General features: G+C 37.7%; 2 protein-coding genes across 2 annotated transcripts; one reads left to right on the top strand and one right to left on the bottom strand.

The window, feature by feature from the left end:
• Window positions 1-841: 841 nt before the first annotated feature.
• Window positions 842-4438, bottom strand: LOC141445591 (uncharacterized). Its single transcript, XM_074111433.1, has 4 exons — window positions 4082-4438; window positions 2534-2640; window positions 1576-1711; window positions 842-952 (listed from the first exon to the last, which is right to left on the bottom strand). The coding sequence occupies exons 1-4, from the start codon at window positions 4163-4165 to the stop codon at window positions 842-844; spliced, it is 438 nt and encodes a 145-aa protein (XP_073967534.1). The 5' UTR covers window positions 4166-4438.
• Window positions 4439-5089: 651 nt separating this feature from the next.
• Window positions 5090-18886, top strand: Las (lipoyl synthase, mitochondrial). Its single transcript, XM_074111152.1, has 8 exons — window positions 5090-5221; window positions 5383-5575; window positions 7591-7724; window positions 8484-8640; window positions 9760-9817; window positions 13785-13937; window positions 15245-15366; window positions 16456-18886. Exons 1-8 carry the CDS (start codon window positions 5174-5176, stop codon window positions 16689-16691), a joined length of 1101 nt encoding a protein of 366 aa, XP_073967253.1. The 5' UTR covers window positions 5090-5173; the 3' UTR covers window positions 16692-18886.
• Window positions 18887-19608: the final 722 nt, after the last annotated feature.

The following is a 19608-nucleotide window of genomic DNA, read 5'->3' as shown; positions in this document are numbered from 1 at the left end:
GGTTCGGAAAAACCTCTGCTGAGAAGAAACCCGCAAGTAACTCAACGAGGTATATTTTTTTAAACAGATTTACAAGATGCAGCGACGACCTGGTTAAGATCGCGGGATGGCACCCCTGCAAAGTGTCTGGCAATGAAGGAAGCAATTCCTAATATAGTTCTGAACAAAAATTAAAATCGAGTTTTATTATGGTAGAACTTGTCTAATTTAAAATGACGCGTCCACTCCCCCAGCCGAACAGGGATTGAGCTCCCGTTGGACTCAGGCGGTTTATTGTAAGATTTGCTGTCTAACTCGTTGTAATGAACTGATTTACTTGAGTGAGGGAAGCGTTATTTTAAATTAGACAAGCTCTATGATGAAACTGAGGTGAAATTTATATGTGATATTTTTGAAAGCACTCAATATCCAAATTTCATAGTTCATCCTTACCTGCGTTAGAACTATGCATAAAAAAAACTTTCAGCCTTTATATTATAAGTACTAGCTTTTGCCCGCGGCTCCGCCCGCGCGGTATTCGGTTATCGCGCGCTGCTCCCTCGGGAACTGCATTTTTCCGGAATAAAAAGTAGCCTATGTCACTCTCGGGCCCATAAACTATCTCTATGCCAAAAATCACGTCGATCCGTCGCTCCGTTACGGCGTGAAAGACGGACAAAAACACAAACATACAAACACACTTTCGCATTTATTATATTAGGATATATGGATTATAACGAAGCTACCGCGAGGTCTAATTCTATTACGCCGAACCGGTGTCCGTCGGTTATGTCCGTGATCCATCATGCAGTTTGCGAAATTAAGCGACAATCACATTCCCAAAACGTTATCATAATGCTTTTCAACCGTCAGTGAATAGACTACAAATACTCACCAGGGTCTGTGCATTGAATAGCCTCATCTGACCATCAAGCATAACTGATGACTCTACGTCACCCCTCACAGATGTGATCTGTAGAATAAAGTATGTGTTTGATGACATAATTAATAAGCCAATGAGTGACTTGAATGCTTGCCGGAATGTGACACTATTGAAAATTAAGGGGAGTACAACAAACCAATATAAAATGAGTGCTCACTGTATACATTATGCTTGGAAGTAGGGACGTGACGTGAGTGAGGGAGTTGGGTTGTGACGTCTCTCGATGAGAGCGGAACATAGATGTCGCTAGTGCTGCTGCAACCTGAGATATGTGTGCATAGGAGAAATTCGTGTCTAGCGGTGGTGTAGGGGTTATAGCTAGGATTGCTGAGGACCTGGGTTCGATTCCCAGTGCTGGTCTCTTTTTCTGGTTTTTCTGTGCATCCATGTCTCAGTTTGTATTTTCGATTGGAAGTAGGGCTCTGTTATCACTATAATAGTTAATGTTTTAGCATACCCACAAATGTCATTTGCCCGGTTTTTTATCAAAATACATTTGATGCAGCAAAAAAGTAATTGTACTTTTGTACTATATTTAATAAAAGCTTTACAGATAAAAAATAAGAAATGAATTACCATAATGAACTTATTTCTATATCTAATTTTCTTTTTCTTTTTTATTGCCTTTTGAGTATACACTTCCTACTGCTTACCTTATGCTGTGGTGGTTGATGCGGATTCCTGGAGTTCTGGGTTAAATGGGCTACAATGGCTGCCAGCCGGCTCTCCGGATCCAGGATCTCCTCTCCCCATGGCCCACCCTCCACTTGCTCTCCTACTGTTATTTGTCTGGAGAAGTAAGACGGTAAGACTAGTGTCTGACAGTAGCTTTAGATTTGATCTACAGATAACATACATATTATACATAAATCAAGGCTGGAAATTATATATATAGCCTATACTCTCTCAAGCAGAGGTTTATGGGTTCAAGCCCTTGCACCATGTGAGTGTTTCGAAATTTATGTGCTGAATTATGTTGCTTAGTGTCCATAGTACAAGCTTTGCTTAGTTTGGGACTAGGTGTGAAGTGTTGGTGTCAAGTGTCCCATGATATTTATTTATTTATTTGAAATTTTCCATGATATTTAATGAAAATATGGTGATGAAAACCTGCACTTAGCTAACAAATTCAAGGGTGAGTGTGAAGTTTCCAATTCAAACTGAGCCTGGGTAAGAGATATGGTCCAAGCCTCATCATTCTGAAACTGCTCTCCCATGCCAAGGGGGGCATTCAAGTAATATGTAACACAATTTTTGGAGATTTTTAACCCCCCTCCTAAATGTAACGTAACACTAAAATGACCAAGATTTAGCTTTTCTTTAGCCGTGTTTCGACTTAAGTTGGTATTTTTAGCACAGTCACACTGGCAACTCAGCATGAGAACATTTATAGGTCAAGAACAACAACTGATAATGCGAATTTCCCGCTTTTGAGGACATTAAAAACTTTGATGTAACGCATTGTTTGAAGCCCCCTCCCGCCCCTGTAACGCATCGTAACATTTAACAAGACCCCTTCTCCCAAAAAATTGCGTTACGTAATACTTGAACGCTCCCAAGCAGTGGGGTATTTATAGGCAGAGATGAATAAATGTCCTTAATGGAAATTACCTGCACATTTGCTGAGTGAAGCCCTGGGAATTCATCACCGTCACCACTCTGCCTCCTTCATCTTCGTGAATGTTCAAAGCCAATGAATTTGCATCCACATGTACAGACTGAAAATTTCACAAAAATTTATACTATGTATTCAACAAAACTCCTTCATATCTTGCACAATATTGATCCTATAAGTATGGGTATGATCTTGTTTGATTCTGCGCAAAAAAATACATATAAAAATGACACCTCACTCGCCTAGTTTGTAAAATTTGCATTTTTTTTTATTTCGCCCTTGCCCATACTCCCTGGGAGGGGGTAGGACCCCTAAGTTTTGCTAGGACTTGGCAGATTTTCATTTCTAGTGCAAAGATAAAAATATAAACAAAGATTCATTGATACATACATTTTGCCCCCAAACTGTTGTCTCACTATAGCTGTAGTAATAAATAATAAAATAATAAAAGATATTTATTCAATAGTCTGTAGTAGGTATATCAGTTATTTATTTATTTATTTATTTATCAGTGTCACTTATTTCTTTTCCAATAGGTGCTTTGTTTATAGATTACTCTTACAATGAGGGCTATCGCGTATGAATTCGCCACTAGAGGCGCTAGTGTAGCGTGAGGTCTCCGAAATGTCAAATCTCATAGTTTTTGGTTGAGCTATGCGGGTTTATTTATAATTAGAATAATTTTGTGAATATTTTGCAATATCTGAAATTAATTATGGCAAATATGCATTCCGGGGCAATGAATGTCTGTGTTTTGAGACAGTTTTGTCTTTCGGAAACCTTTGTACTCCCTTTTTTCCAAACAAAACGGGACTATGCAACACTGTGGCTTGCTCGATATTTTTATGGTACTGTTTTAAGGTGTATTAAATATGATTTTAATCTAAACATTGTTTTCACACCCGTAATAACAGACTTTGAAAGCCACACTTAAAAACCTCATGCAACAGTGCGCCATCTAGTGAGTGAAAAAACGATAGCCCTCATTATAGCTGAAGGAAGCAAACCAAGCTTGGAGATAAACATTTTTTTTACAAAAATTATGATCTAAAAACTGTGCCATTTTTACTGAACCTAAAACTAGGTACTCTGACCGGTGTTGACTGACCTACCAGCTGACGATGGATTAACACCGGATTCTGGGACATCCTGTATAAACACTCACAAATTTGATAAAGAAATTGAAAAACATTGTATGTCAGATGCAATACTGAAATTATGAATACAAACTCATTAAAGCCCTGTCTTCGACTTTGGGCTTCTAATAGACTTTCGTTCGTAATACATACTTAATTTACCTAAACGAATACAGAACATAAATTAAAACCTTGTTTACATAGTAATAGGCTGGTAAGTTTTTAAAGTTTTGCAAAACAAACTCTCGTACGAATAAAGTAATTATTTTAGGCATCGGCAAAAACCTTTATACTCACGAAAATGAGTAAGATATGATCAAAAATTAAAAGAATTTCATAAAAAGGCGATTACGACTCGTACATAAGCAAAGGTTTTTGTCGTGTCAACTACAATCAAAACAAACGTACCTCGCCCGGCTGATGAGTTATGTAGTGCGTCACTGCTTCATCCATTTTATCATCCAAGAGATGATGGTTCTCACTTCTCATCATTATACCTTTTTATGAAACAAAAGCCAAATTGTTTATTCCATTTTTCACAACTGGCTTGTTGGTTAAGTTGACAGCTGGTGCCAGTGCCAGTGCCATTCAAGGTCACAAATTCTTGTCAAAAGTCTAACACTGAATTACGATCGTCTTTTATTTTAATAGCACGATAAATAACCGGAGACGATAACATAATTTATAAAACTAAATTCCAAATCATTTGACGTAACTAACTGATAATGATAAACTAAAAACTTTTCCTTTTTTGTTTAGCGGAAATAGCGGATGCCGAAGCATAAATAAATATTTGTTCAAATGTTGCTATAAGAAATAACAAACAACACAGAGGGGTTACTATGAAACTCGCAAATCGAAGTTCGTATCGTACCGTCCCTCTCGCTCTCGTATTAAATAGTGTAAGTGTCAGAGGAATCGCACGACACGAACTTCGTGTTTCGTAGTAGCCCTGCAATGCGTGCGTGCATTTTATAGCATGGCATTTGACTGATTACTGACGATGGCGCTTTGTTTGAGCACAAACTATAATGTTTGAGTGACACTAACCCATCACCAAGCACAGTGTCTTGGGCACAATATTGATATTTTCTACAAAAAATAGTTCGCCAAGGATGTATTGAGATTAAATTTATCTGAGAAAATGCTTAAAACTTTTTTAGTTTATTCAAAATAGGCATTGCTAAGTTTCATTGGTACATTAAGCAGTAAACATCATCTTATTTTGTTGAGTATTATATTATTTTTTTCAACGTATGCGTAGCTAAACGATTTCGTTAAATTTTAAATATAAAACTAACCCTACCGTCTAGACACAGATACTGCTGTGTAGGCTTAATACGTATTGCTTATCTCTGAAGTAATAAAAAAATAGGTTTGACATTAAAGTTTAAACGTCAAAATTGACCCATCACTCCGTCCGTCCGTCCGTCAGCCCGTCCGTCAGGCGTCAGCTGAGCGCTTACATCAAAAACGCAAATAGGATCAAAATAAATCAAAATGTTTCGTAATTCTATAAAATCTTGCTTAGTGAACCGAAATCAAGAAGTAAGTACCTACACTTACATCTCGAAAAATATCCAACCAAAAGTTTATATGTCGTGGAATGACGAAATTAGGTATCATTTTTCAATCATGTTTTTAATATTATTGTTTCATTTCATTTCATTTATTTATTCAAGAACAATATACATTGTGTTTTTATTAAGTTCCAGAGATGTAAGCATACAGCGAAATTGGACGCAATCCGGGAGAAGCTTCGTGAAGGGCCAGGCCTGTCGGAGTTCATAGCGGAGGACAGGCCAAAAGACTGGAATGAGTATGAAGGCAAGCTGAAGAGAGAGAAGGGGGAACAAGAAAGGTTAAGGCTTCCTCCATGGCTTAAAACCTCTATACCTACAGGTAAAAATTGTATCAGCTATGGGCGTAGCCAGCCATGGGCTCAGGGTGGGGCAGTAGTCTGAAATAATACGTAACTAGCAATATAGAGGGGGGGGGGGGGGGCGGGTGTGCCGTGCACACCCCAAGATGTTGGACTACTGATGGGAAATTCTAGAATACTGATATCTTCACACAAAAATCCAGGCCAGGCCCCCCCTGGAAAATAACCCTAGATACGCCAATGAGCAAGCTTGTAGTTAGTACCTAGATAATTTAATTTTTTAGGTTTGGTTAGTTACCTTGCAGGTCAGACCCAGGGTGGGGCAAGCGCCCCACCCTGCCCCTCCGTGGCTACGCCCATGGATCAGCTTCTTTACTAACAAAAATAATCAATATCCTCCTCAAAACTTATAGGTAGTACAGGTACTTTGCAGTGGCCAAAGTGATCAAAATATTTAAACATGAATTCTAATGCCTTAAGAATAAAGTGCATGTTCTGATATTTTTCGATTACCTCGGCTGTTCTGAAATATCTGATGGTGACTGTACATTAGCAAGTTTGAACAACAAATTTCTGAGATTCAATAGTGGTATAAAAATTTAAGGGCAATTAATAAACATCCAAAATTATCAAAAAGAGATCTCTATTGTTTGCCCGAATTTCATATGCTCATTATATGTATCATGTATCATTTTCCATAACTTTCATTTGCCATACTTAAAGTATTTTTTTTCTCAAATAGTATTTTCTTCAGAGTTGATATTAAACTAACCTAACCTGCTGCATTCTATAAGATGACATTTAAATAAATCCTGAAAACAGCACGGTTCTATATATTTTATGGCAAATGTTGGTATGGCAAGTGATATTCGGGCAAGTAAAGGTATACGCAAAAAGAGTTCTGTTTACAGTATTTTTTATAAATATGATTGCATGTTGTTCACATTATGATTTTCGGTTTGGATATGGTTTTCACAAACATACAAGCACACACTTTCGCATTTATAATATTAGTATGGATTAATTATCATTTATTTATTAAAATATATTTGTGAAGTTACCTAATTCAAAAATATGTTTATTATTTTTATTTAATTTTAAATAAATTAAGTTGGTCTAGGATTCTCCCTCATATCTAATATAATATGGTTAAGATATTTATTTTCATAAGATTATTGTTCAGTATTGCCAGATGTCAGGAGCCTTTACCTCCTAATGTTTTTTATTCACGGTGGCCACACCTTAATTGTTATAACTACCGACATCCGAATAACCGCTCCCTCCACTTTTTCGACAACAAAACCAGTCAGCTGGAGGGCCATTTAATTCTCTATTTTTTAATATTATTTGAAGAATTTGAATTGTAACAGCCGTACGCTGCCCAAACTTTACAAGCTTCCTTCAAACCGTAGTTTTTAAATTCAACGTAAGCTCAGTGCTGCTGCTGAAGCCTCCTGCACCCTGCGCTGATCTGAAGGCTAAGTACGACACCAGAGGTAAGAGTTAACAGTGATTCGGAGGAGCTGAAGACTTCGAGCCAACAGTGCCCGTTACCGACGCCCTAAGATCCTGCCTGCAGCAGACGAGGAGTTCTCAGGTGAGAGCTTCCTACAGCAGCTATTCTTTCGCGTGCTTTTTCATTTTATTTATTAATTTGTCGCGGACGCCATATTTTGCTTCCGGCACGTTCCTTCACCATCCCGAATTTCCTCTCGTTGCTCTTTCGAAATTTCTATACAGTCAACTTCCCTTTCTCGCACAATTATCAAAAATCACTTATAGAGAAAAACAATATTAATTTAACTTAAATATAGATAAGAGAGGGATACACAAACATATATATATTTTTTGATCTGATGTGACTATGACCAATATTTCACAGAACATTTATTGCTTAAATTACTGTAACATTTCAACGACTTCGCAAAGGCCTTATCCATCTCCCATCACCCATAAACATTTTGACCAATAATATTTCTTTCTTTCATTTTTCTCTTTAACATTCAAGCTTATACCGGACTATTCCAAATTTCAGGGTCCAAGTTCAGTGAGATAAAGCAGCAGCTGCGGAGTTTGAAGCTAAGCACAGTGTGTGAGGAGGCCCGCTGTCCCAACATTGGGGAGTGCTGGAGCGGGGGCAAGCAGGGCATGTCTACTGCTACCATCATGGTAAAACTTGCAGTTAATAGCATAGATCAGTGGTTCTTAACCGGTGGTGGTCCCTGGAAGAACTTGAAGTAGTCCGCGAAGCCATCAACAACGAATTGGCAAAACGACGCGCCAGTCAAGTAGCGGTCGCAACTGTTAATTCATTTTCAATTTTACTTTTACCGTATCTTACCTTCAAACAGTTGGGGTCCATGGCAAGACAGAAATTTTGTCAAATGGTCCCTCCGGACTAAAAGGTTAAGAACCGCTGAATTAGATGTAAGATATAAGTTATATACGACCGGAAGGCGAAGCGTTGGCAGGCCTCCCACCAGGTGGACTGATGACATTGTGTTAGTTGCTGGAAACCGGTTGATGTAAGTGGCGTCGTTCACTGTGGCGTTTAAAGGGGGAGGCCTTTGTTCAGCAGTGGACATCTTCCGGCTGATGATGATGTTGATAAGTTATGCATATGGAGGGTTAAGGCGCCTATTCAGCGGTCCTTTCTGTAGGCCTCCAAAAAGATGGAGCAACAACCTGGTTAAGATAGAGGGCTCGCGGTGGATGCGGAAAGCACAAGACCGATCTGAGTGGAGAGCCTTGGGGAGGCCTATGTCCAGCAGTGGATGTCTTTGCTGACATGGTGGTGATGATAGAGGGAGGGGGGTAGTGTTAAAGGTAACTACGGTGCATTTATTCTAAATGAAGGCCTGTGCCCAGCAGTGTGGCATATACAGGCTGGGATAGTGACGTTTTCTAAAAAATCTCGTATTTCCCCAGCTGATGGGTGACACATGTACCCGTGGGTGCATGTTTTGCTCGGTGAAGACGTCCCGCGCGCCGCCGCCGCTCGACGCGGCCGAACCCCGGAACACCGCGCATGCCATCGGCCAGTGGGGGCTGGGGTACATCGTGCTGACCTCCGTGGACAGAGATGGTGAGCCAATACCTTTGTGAGTCCTTGAGTACTTTATGAAGAACAAAAATTGACACTAAACGGCCGAATGTACTTTATAAAGAACAAATTAACACTAAGAATAACGGCTGAACATACTTTATAATTGTAAAGAACAAATTAATACTGAAAATAATTGCCGAATGTACTGTATAAAGCACAAATTTTACCATCAGCCAAATATGTGGTCTACCACCTGATAGTTGATAATCGTTTGCATGTTATAAAACAATAATGCCAATAGATGTGCCTGTCAACTTGAAAGTTTGACTTTAGCAACATAATATTCATTTGATTGTTTGTTAACCAAAAGCGACCGATTGCCACTAAGCTAAAAAGTTGAAGTTGAAGTAACTTGTTTAAAAATTGATAGACCACTTATTTGGCTCATGGTACCATGGTACAGTCACCGGCATTAAATATCTGCCACAGCAGAGCGTGCAAAAGTATCTGACAAATCCTACCGGCCATAAAAATAGAATTGTATCAGATATTTTGCAGGTGGTAGGACCTTGTGCAAGGTCCGCCCGGATTGCTACCACCATCTTGCTCGCTAATCCTGCCGTGAAGCAGCAGTGCTTGCACTGTTGTTTTTCGGCGTGGAGAGTAAGACAGCCGGTGAAATTACTGGCACTTGAGGTATCCCATCTTAGGCCCCTAGGTTGGCAACGCATCTCTTACTATCAGGAGACCCACTTGCTCGTTTGCCATCCAGTCGAATAAAAAAAAAAAAAAAATTATGCACGCTTGTTGTGTCAGATATTGGTGCTGGTGATGTGACTGTACATCGAATTTAGGAGCGACCATACCGCTGCTTAAAATACGGAGACGGTACGGAATCGCAGTGACGTGCCGTAAGCGTCACGATTTTATCGCATGCTCTCCTCACCGCTGCTCAAAGTACGCTAAACTGAAACAATTACTTTGCTCACCCGCGACCTTATGATAGCTACCGCATGTTTATGCAAGTAATGTGTGTTCATGCAGTTCCGTCACTTCCACACTGTACACACTGTGATACTGGATATTCAGAGGCACCTACAAATTAGCGCAGTAGAAGTCTCCTATTTTTAAAACTTTGTATTTTAACTAAATTTACAGATTTACCCGACGGCGGATCGGCACACTTCGCTGAAACTGTTCGAGAAATCAAAAAACAGTAAGCCATTTTTTATTTTCTTCTATCGTCTACGACAGCCGTTCTCAAAAAACTTTTGCGGGGACTTCGCTAACGTACTGACCATGATTAAAATGGAGGGATGTTTACAAAAAAAACATAACTACGCTAAATATAATTTTACAGGAAACGAAAAAAAACGAAATGTCTATTAACACACACACAAACAACACACCTGTATTCCCAAATGGGGTAGGCAGAGCACACGAAACGTTACCGCTTCGGACCACTTTCTGCAATTTTAGATTTTAAGATTGACAAAATGGTACAATAGTGACAGCTTGCTAGCCTGTCGCCTACGGTTATACCTTAACCTATATCCTCAGTCGCCTCTTACGACATCCACGTAGTCATACTTGTTAAGGCCATTTTTTGGCCGGATGCTGCACTTCGTGAAGAAAGCAAGCCGCTTTGCACAGTGATAGTACAGACTAAACTGAGTGATTTGACTCGCAGCAGCGGAAGTTCACCCCTTAGGAACAGAGATGGCGCCACTTCTTTAAAAAATATTTCAAAAATTCTACAAGCTAAAGTAATAAACCGATTTCAATGTTTAATATTTCAAATGAGAGCCTATTATATACGTTACTTATAAAAAAATACAAAAAAATATTTACAAAAAACTTTTGTCAAAAAACGCCATCTTAAGTTTTTTTTTTTCTACCTGATTTGTAGTTTTTTACTTGATTGCTTAAAAAAACTGTATGCAACATGAATGGTTTAATGCATGTACATATTATCTGAGTACATAACAAGTATTTTAAAAAAATCCGACACCGATACCTATCATATTTAACGAAATATGACAGTTTAAATGTGAGCACAAATTTCTTTAAAAATATTTCAAAAATCTACAAGCTAAAGTAATAGACCGATTTCAATGTTTAATATCTCAAATTAAAGCTCATAACATTCATTATTTACAAAAAAATATAAAAAATATTTACTGAAAACTTTTGGCAAAAAACACCATCTCAATTTTTTTTTTCTTACCTGATTGGTAGTTTAAATTTGATTTCTTAAAAAAACTGTATGCAACATGAATGGTTTAATGCATATACATGTTACTGAGTACATAATAAGTATTTAAAAAAAAAATTGACACGATACCTATCATATTTCACGAAATATGAAAGTTTAATGTGAGCACAAATTTCTTTAAAAAAAATTCAATAATTCTACAAGCTAAAACTAATAAACCGATTTAAATGTTTAATATCCCAACTCAAAGCTCATAAAATTCATTACGTAGAAAAAAATATTAAAAAAATATTTACTGAAAAATTTTGGCAAAAAAACGCCATCTTAATTTTTTATTTCTTACCTGATTGGTAGTTTTTACTTGATTGCTTAAAAACATTGTATGTTGTATGCAACATGAATGGTTAATGCATACTTATATAATTTCTGAGTAAATAACAAGTATTATAAAAAAAAACCTACACCGATACCCTTCATACTTCACGAAATATTTAAGTTTAATTGTGCACGCTTTTCTTACAAATAAATTTCAACGAAATCTTCAAGTGAAACTAGTACTCTGATTATAATGTTTAATGTTAAATGAAAAGAAGAACGAAATTACCTAATTTATTAAAAAAAAAGTTTTTTCCTGGTGTTACGAAAAATATAATTACTTTAAAATTAGTAATTATTAAGACAATAAATAAAAACTATACCGTTCCGGCATAGTTGATTCTGAGATGTAATATATATTGCTTAGTAGGTGGCGAATTTATTTAAAAATTAGCTTTTTATGTGATAGGTAGGGCTACAGCTTATAGATATGTCACATTTGAAATAAAAGACTATGAACATCAATGTTCATCAAATATTTAAGTTAAAACCTATAAGTCCTCTTCGGGTTCATCGGCAGATGTAGAACTGAAAAGGAAAAGTCATTTTGAAGTACTTGTGCTATTCCAATACTACAAAATCACAGATCTTTTAGACACGGACTGTGTTGCTGTAATTACTGTTGAATTATTTTGTGCCTAGTTGATTACCATTAGATGTAAAATTTTGTGCTAACCTGTGGAAATCAGTGGTCAGCATACTAAATAACCCTGCATTGAATTTTATTAACTTACTTTGATTTGTACAGCCACCTTTGCAGGATTTACACTGGGCAGTGCATGGTAAGCTGACCCGACGACACCACAACGCATGTATCGCATGGCGTTTTTTGCCAAAATTTTTCAGTAAATATTTTTTTAATAATTTTTTCTACGTAATGAATTTTATGAGCTTTGAGTTGGGATATTAAACATTTAAATCGGTTTATTAGTTAGCTTGTAGAATTTATTGAATTTTTTTTAAGAAATTTGTGCTCACATTTAAACTTTCATATTTCGTGAAATATGATAGGTATCGGTGTCAATTTTTTTTTTAAATACTTATTATGTACTCAGTAACATGTATATGCATTAAACCATTCATGTTGCATACAGTTTTTTTAAGAAATCAAATTTAAACTACCATCAGGTAAGAAAAAAAATTTGAGATGGTGTTTTTTGCCAAAAGTTTTCAGTAAATATTTTTTTTATTTTTTTTTTAAATAATGAATGTTATGAGCTTTAATTTGAGATATTAAACATTGAAATCGGTCTATTACTTTAGCTTGTAGAATTTTTTGAAATATTTTTTAAAGAAATTTGTGCTCACATTTAAACTGTCATATTTCGTTAAATATGATAGGTATCGGTGTCGGATTTTTTTTAAAATACTTGTTATGTACTCAGTAATATGTACATGCATTAAACCATTCATGTTGCATACAGTTTTTTAAGCAATCAAGTAAAACTACAAAATCAGGTAAGAAAAAAAAACTTAAGATGGCGTTTTTTGACAAAAGTTTTTTGTAAATATTTTTTTTGTATTTTTTATAAGTAAGTATATAATAGGCTCTCATTTGAAATATTAAACATTGAAATCGGTTTATTACTTTAGCTTGTAGAATTTTTTGAAATTTTTTAAAGAAGTGGCGCCATCTCTGTTCCTAAGGGGTGAAACTTCCGCTGCTGCGAGTCAAATCACTCAGTTTAGTCTGTACTATCACTGTGCAAAGCGGCTTGCTTTCTTCACGAAGTGCAGCATTTTGTCTCTAACAAGTATGACTACGGAAGAAATGGAGAGGTGTAATTCCAACCCGACACCACACGGCTGTCATCGCTACCTATAAAAATAGTATAGTTATGTAGTTTTTGTAAAATGGGTGTATTTTAAGGTAACAGTTTAGGAGAAATGGGGTCATTTTTGGAGAATATCATTTGCGTTACTTGTAGCTCCTTCTTAGACGAACACTATAATACCAAATCCGCCAAAAATGTTAGTTATGTTGTTTTTGTAAACATCCCTTCAAATAAACATTTTTGGTGTACCGGTAGGTTGCGAAGTATAACTCTCATTAAATTAATTTTTTTTTTGGCCTCCGGCAAATATTTCACTAGTTTTTACCCGCGGCATCACTCGCGAAAACCCTTAGATCTGGCAGTCGAATTGAAATTTCAAGATATTAGTAAATTCCCCTGGGAATTCCCAAAAAATACACGATGGTCTTCATTTACGTTGTATGACGAATAACCGTACAAAATTTGATGTCTCTAGACTAGACAGCAATTAACATTTTGAGAGTTTATGCATCCCGTGGGAATATTGGAATTAAAAGTAGCTTATGTGTTATTCCAGATATAAAGCCTAACAAACCAAATCCGTCCAACCTGTACGAGAAGGAGTACAGTCAAAACAATCAAGAACATAAATATCTAAACAGCCATGTATAAGTACATCGACCTTATAATCAGTTGCCTTATTAAAGTTGTATAGATATTTTTAATATCTTGGTAACACACATATATTTATGCCCTTGAGTGTACCTAGCAAACACACACACACATACTCAAAAACTTTTATAATTTATAATTTTAATAGTATTATGATTTCTTTGTAGGAACAAAGAGATATTAGTGGAATGCCTAGTACCAGACTTCAGGGGCAACCGGGAGTGTATCGAAGCGATAGCGAACTCCGGCCTGGACGTGTTCGCGCACAATATCGAGACTGTCGAACGACTCACGCCTTTCGTAAGGGATCGGAGAGCGGGGTAAGTTATCATAAACTCCGGTCTATAATTTTTAGCTAGCTTCTCTGGTAGATACCGCACACCACTGTTAAATTAGCGTACAATTGCGTACATTTCTCGTATTTTTTTTTGATTCATAAGAAATTTGAAAAATCGACTGCTACATAGGGGAGTAGATAGCGCCCGCATACTATTGATCACTGTTTTTTCGTAACTAGCTAGGGTTAGTAGATTTTTTTTTATTAGCGTACAATTTAGTACCTAAATTTTTCAAAACACTGCTACATAATGAAATAGATAGTGCCTGCCAGGAAGTATCCTTCCTAGCGGTGACAGATTGATCATTGTTTTGTCGTTAGTGCATTTTGTGATGTGTTTGAATTCCATAGGTAAGTCAGCATCAAAAGTAGCGCATATTTTTTTTACTCTGTCGCATTAAAACATTTGCCACTCTTGCATAGCTACTATATAGTGTATAGCTACTTTTGATGCGGACTGTACGATACCAGTCACCGCTAGGAAGTATGACACTCAATATGAGTATTAAATAAAAGGACTTTTTTTTATTCGACTGGATGGAAAACGAGCAAGTGGGTCTCCTGATGGTAAGAGATCACCACCGCCCATAAACATCTCCAGATACCAGGGGTATTGCAGATGCGTTGCCAACCTAGAGGCCTAAGATGGGATACCTCGAGTACTACTACTACTGTACTTGACTATACTTCGTTTTTTTAGCGTTATAAAGAAGGTAAGCGATCTTGACGTGTCTTTTTATTGGAAAACACTTTTAAAAAATAAGTCAGTCATATGATCATTAACATGCTTTTGGTATCATAAGTAATAGTTATTGATTTTTTACAAACGTTTTTCAATAAAGACTTGTCAAGAGGTGTGTTTCCACTGGTTCTATTGACAGTACTATTATAGAACTCTATTCTAGTACACACCCGTCAAGATTTTTTGTCCTTTTTCTAATGCTAAAAAAATTAAGTATAATAGCATGAGTATAACCTAATCACTCAAAAGTTGAAAAACCCCTGGCAGTGTCATTTCAAAGTTAAATTACTTAAAAACCGCTGAACTCATTTTTATTAAATGTAGCTACTAAAACCGAACTAAGTTTTCTAAAAAAAAAACACATCGATATTGGGTCGTTCGTTTGAGAGCTACAATGCCATAGACAGACGGACGGACAGTCGTCAAACGCGGGTAAAAACAAAGTAAACTTTGAAAACAAAATGACGGTTTTCATGGTTTTAACATATTTTGCGGCCTACCTACCTTTGGAATATTATAAATGTTTTTTTTTCATATTTGGTCCTCAGATACCGTCAAACGCTTAAGGTCCTGGAAACAGCCAAGGAGTTCAACCCTGAGCTCATCACCAAGACTTCCATCATGCTGGGACTGGGGGAGACTGACGAACAGGTCCGACAGACGATGAAAGGTAACAGTCTAAAAAAAATTATATTGTGACTATAAAGCTAATTTATCATTGGTCTCAAAAAAATAATGTTTTATTTTTATATATTTTTTTTTTCATAAAATAGGCGAATTTAAGACACCTATTTGAAGGATTTTGGTTCTAGTTGGGTTTTAAATTTTTTATCCTATTCATTAGTTACCGGAATTATAGCTTACCATAGTTGCCATGGCGTTAAAAACTGTTGTTTATCTTTGCCCGATACAATTATTAAATTTATAAAAAACGTGGTGTCTTCTGTCAGGTGACAGTGTTTGAATCAGGCGGTTTAGTTGCATAACGTTTATGTACGATGAAAGTCAAACAATGGCCAAACGTTATTTTGCCAATATACATACGATCATTAAGTATTTTTAACTAAAAAAATATAAAATGATTTAACCTTTTCGCCGCCACGTCAAATACAAAAGACATCACCCATACGCCAGGCTTCTGAATTGTAACGTCTAAAATTGAACCTAAACGCAATCGCACGAAGGTTGCTTGTGAATTGAAGTAATAGACGTATATAAAGGTCGTTGGCGTGGAACCTGCGGTGCGTATATATGAGTCGTTGGCGTCGAAAAGGTTAATATTAGACACACAACTAGGTACTACATTTTTAACACTAGTTTGTAAGACCAATCCTACTAACAAAAAATAGGCACTTTTGTTTGGTCTGAAATAAAGTTTTTTTTTTTTTAAATAAACCTATGCCTCGAAATGGTTTTGGAATTAGACCACATTGTAAAAATGTGATCAATGCCAATTATCCCATTTTAAATGTATACGTGTTATTATTACTTTTAAGCTGACTTCTACTACTAGATTCTAAACCACTAGACTTATTTTTTTATCAACAGCTTTTTTTAACCAGTCGAGTTTTTAATTTTATCGTTAATATTATGCTCATACAATTATGATCTCGACATAAAGTCCTTTTTTGTTTGGTTTATGATATGCCAAGTGCCATTGCCATACCATTATGTCAGTTATGTTATTTGTGTGACTTTTGTGTTTGTTCTTTGTGTGCGACTATCTTGTCCCATTAACGCTCCCATTTTGCACTTCCAGACCTCCGCTCCGTCGGCGTCGACTGCCTCACTCTCGGCCAGTACATGCAGCCGACCAAACGCCACCTAAAAGTCTTCGAGTACGTGACACCGGCCAAGTTCGCCCACTGGGAGGGCGTGGGCAACGAGCTAGGGTTCTTGTACACGGCTAGCGGACCCCTCGTCAGGTCTTCATACAGAGCTGGGGAGTTCTTTATCTCTAGTCTACTGAAGGACAGGAAGGCTAAGAGCTTGTGACCTGAAGATTAGGTTTTTTTCGTATAATTGTTTTATTATTTAATAACAACTTAGAAAAGTAGCACCTCTCTGTGTCGGAGGTTAAAAAATAAATTGAAATGAGATAGGTTTTTAGACTAATAGTTAAAAAAAATCTGAAATATCGAAAATCATCTTTGTTGTCATGCGATCGTGTTTACCTACTACCAAATTGCAAGCTGAGCTCGATACGTTTATATTTGTGTTGCAAAATATTTAAAATGAAAGAAAACGACTACGTTACCATTAACCCTTTGACCGCCACGGTCGGTAAAACACGACAGCTGAAAAAAGTGCCATAGTGGCCATGTCGGCATTTCGTGGCGCATATGGAACGATTTTCAAAAAAACCGTGGCGGTTAAAAGGTTAAATAATAAAAACGTAATTTCAAATTGCGTCACTAACGTAATTTTTTTTTGTTACAGTTTTACAATATATATGGAAAATCGTAACAAAAACATTTGTTGATTAAATAATGATAATAACTAATTCATTTATTTCGGGCAACTTGGTCACACAATAAATACCTCACAGACTAACATACATATTTATAATCAATAATATTTAAATCTAATTTGGTGGCAAAACGGCGTGACCCGTTGAGCCGCCGTCCCCGACGTCGCATTCATCTGCGGCATGGTGCCCCTGAACCGGAACACGACGTCTTTCGGCCAGAAGGCAGCACTCGCGATGCCCCCCCCCCCCTCAGCAGCCGCGCACGCGCACCACAAACGAGCTGAAGGAAGTGCTCGTAGTGGCGCGACTGCAGCTGGAACACCCTCAGCGTGTATCCGCTCTTCCGGCGGACGTATTCCACCACATCTGTAGACGCGACACATACAGTGCCGTATTCGGCGTGATCGCCCTCAGCCTGGAGCCTGGATCCGGTTCAGCCGAGCCACACTGACTCTCGCAAGGTCTCTTGTGAGCCTTGTTTTTCTTCTGCACCAATGTGAACCCCTCCTCATCCACTTTAGTGCTCAAGGGCCGGTTCGGCGTCGAAGTAGCCCTCGGGAAGTAGTCAGCATGCCCGCGCCCAGCTGGCTGCTTGTTGGCGGAGTGCTGCGGGCGGAACTCGTGGCTCAGGTCTCTCACGTTGCACCGGCGGACGTTTCGACTCGAAACTCGGTTATAGTATCTTGCGATACATCGAATTTTATCAAAAGTTCGGCCAGATTTGCCTTAAGGGTCACGATGTCGGGTGTAGTTAATGTAAGATTTGTTAATGCACGCCTAATAATGCACGGCCTGATAATCCGTGCTTATGTGCACGAATTATCAAGCCGTGCATTATCATCCCGTACCGAACTAGCAGGGAACCAATAATGTACGCGCAATAATGTACGACGTGATAATCCGAAGCATTATGTCTTCCTATTATCATGCCTTACGATTTCCGTGATTGAAATTTAAAAAAAAACCTAACCCGGCCGGGTCGGATCTGCTCCGACTATATCGATCTCGCTGCGCTCGCTCGATCCGCGGCGAAAAATGTCTATTCATTGAATCGATTGGATTCAGATTATCACGTCGTACATTATCACTACGTACATTACAGCGCGCGCAATATTTTGTACGCCTTGATAATGCGCGACCATGATAATGTACGGCATGATAATCGGAAGCAATAAGTAATGCTTCGGATTATCACGTCGTACATTATTGCGCGTACATTCCGAGTTGTACGTTATTGTTTCCCACGATGTCCTTTAGCAAAGTGGTGACGGCGACGTGGTCGAATGTGATAGGGGGTAGCTTCCGCAGCTCCTTTGCCACAAAAGAGGGCACTTCGTCCGGATCGGTCGCCTTGAACATCGTGATGACTCATCGTCCTGGAGACTCTTCACTCTTCCATCCCTTCTGCGAGACGGCATCTGGTCGGTCTTGCCGAGCGTCTGGAAGAGCAGCGCCTTGCCATTGCAAATCTCATCCTCCTTGAAGTTGGACTTGCAGATCTGCACGATGCTGACTTCAAGGTGTCGATGGCTTTTTGAATGAACGCCAACAGTTCATTCGCAATGAGTTGTTGCGAACTCATAGCGACGTCAACTTTCGGTGCAGTGAGACACGTCCGTGTCCGAGCGTTGCACGCACTGCACTGTCGGTTAAAAAGTCGGCTAAAAGTCGTTTAAAAAATACAACCGAATTGATAACCTCCTCCTTTTTGAAGTCAGTTGCGGTTACGTTGCAGTCCGTGTTTACTGGCCCTTAGGTCACATGAAATTAAATTAATTATGTAATTATTTATGAGAATTTTCTTAGACGGTGAATATTCATGTACAAACAATGAAACGGCCAAACTTGGGTACAAGTTGACATTTAAATAAATATTGTTTGATGTTGTTGATTTTTTGCACTTTTTTCTGTTAGAGAACATAGATCTGATTGTTTTTTGATAAACATTTGGGTGATAAATAGTCGGTTGTTTTGTTTTGGCTAGCTTGTCGCTTGCGAATTTTTGTTATAATGTAAATAGATTTTATTTATAATCAGTTGTTAAATAAAATGTTTAATAAACGCTATTGGTTTACATTCAACCTATAATTTAACCCCGATCTATGATAACAAATACAGACAATAAGTTTTTACACAAATATAAATGCAGGGTAGTACTGTCTACCCTGCTACCTGGCTGCTGTGTTACAAGTACTATTATTATACTTAACAACATAAAAATGTACAGTCAAGGGAAAGATATGACACGGCCAAGTTGCAAAAATATGTATACACGACGACGAACGGACTCTATGCACTTAAAATTAAGGTCGTGTATACATATTTTTGCAACTTTGGCCGTGTCGATATCTTTGCCCTTGACTGTACTATACTATGGGTGTAATAGTTTTGTATACAATGTCTCTTTCTTTACTGACCATCCCAGCCTATATACGTCCCACT

Source organism: Choristoneura fumiferana, chromosome 2, assembly GCF_025370935.1.
Source record: "Choristoneura fumiferana chromosome 2, NRCan_CFum_1, whole genome shotgun sequence".
In the NCBI taxonomy this organism is placed as follows: Eukaryota; Metazoa; Arthropoda; class Insecta; order Lepidoptera; family Tortricidae; genus Choristoneura; species Choristoneura fumiferana.
This window is presented reverse-complemented; position numbering and strand designations above follow the sequence as displayed.

Coding starts and splice junctions, on each gene's coding strand:
- LOC141445591 (XM_074111433.1), bottom strand. CDS start 4,165: ATGATGAGAAGTGAGAACCATCATCTCTTGGATGATAAAATGGATGAA. Junction 2,641..4,081: donor TAACTCATCAGCCGGGCGAG/GTACGTTTGTTT, acceptor TGAAATTTTCAG/TCTGTACATGTGGATGCAAA. Junction 953..1,575: donor ATCAACCACCACAGCATAAG/GTAAGCAGTAGG, acceptor TTTATTCTACAG/ATCACATCTGTGAGGGGTGA.
- Las (XM_074111152.1), top strand. CDS start 5,174: ATGTTTCGTAATTCTATAAAATCTTGCTTAGTGAACCGAAATCAAGAA. Junction 7,725..8,483: donor TGTCTACTGCTACCATCATG/GTAAAACTTGCA, acceptor GTATTTCCCCAG/CTGATGGGTGACACATGTAC. Junction 8,641..9,759: donor GACCTCCGTGGACAGAGATG/GTGAGCCAATAC, acceptor CTAAATTTACAG/ATTTACCCGACGGCGGATCG.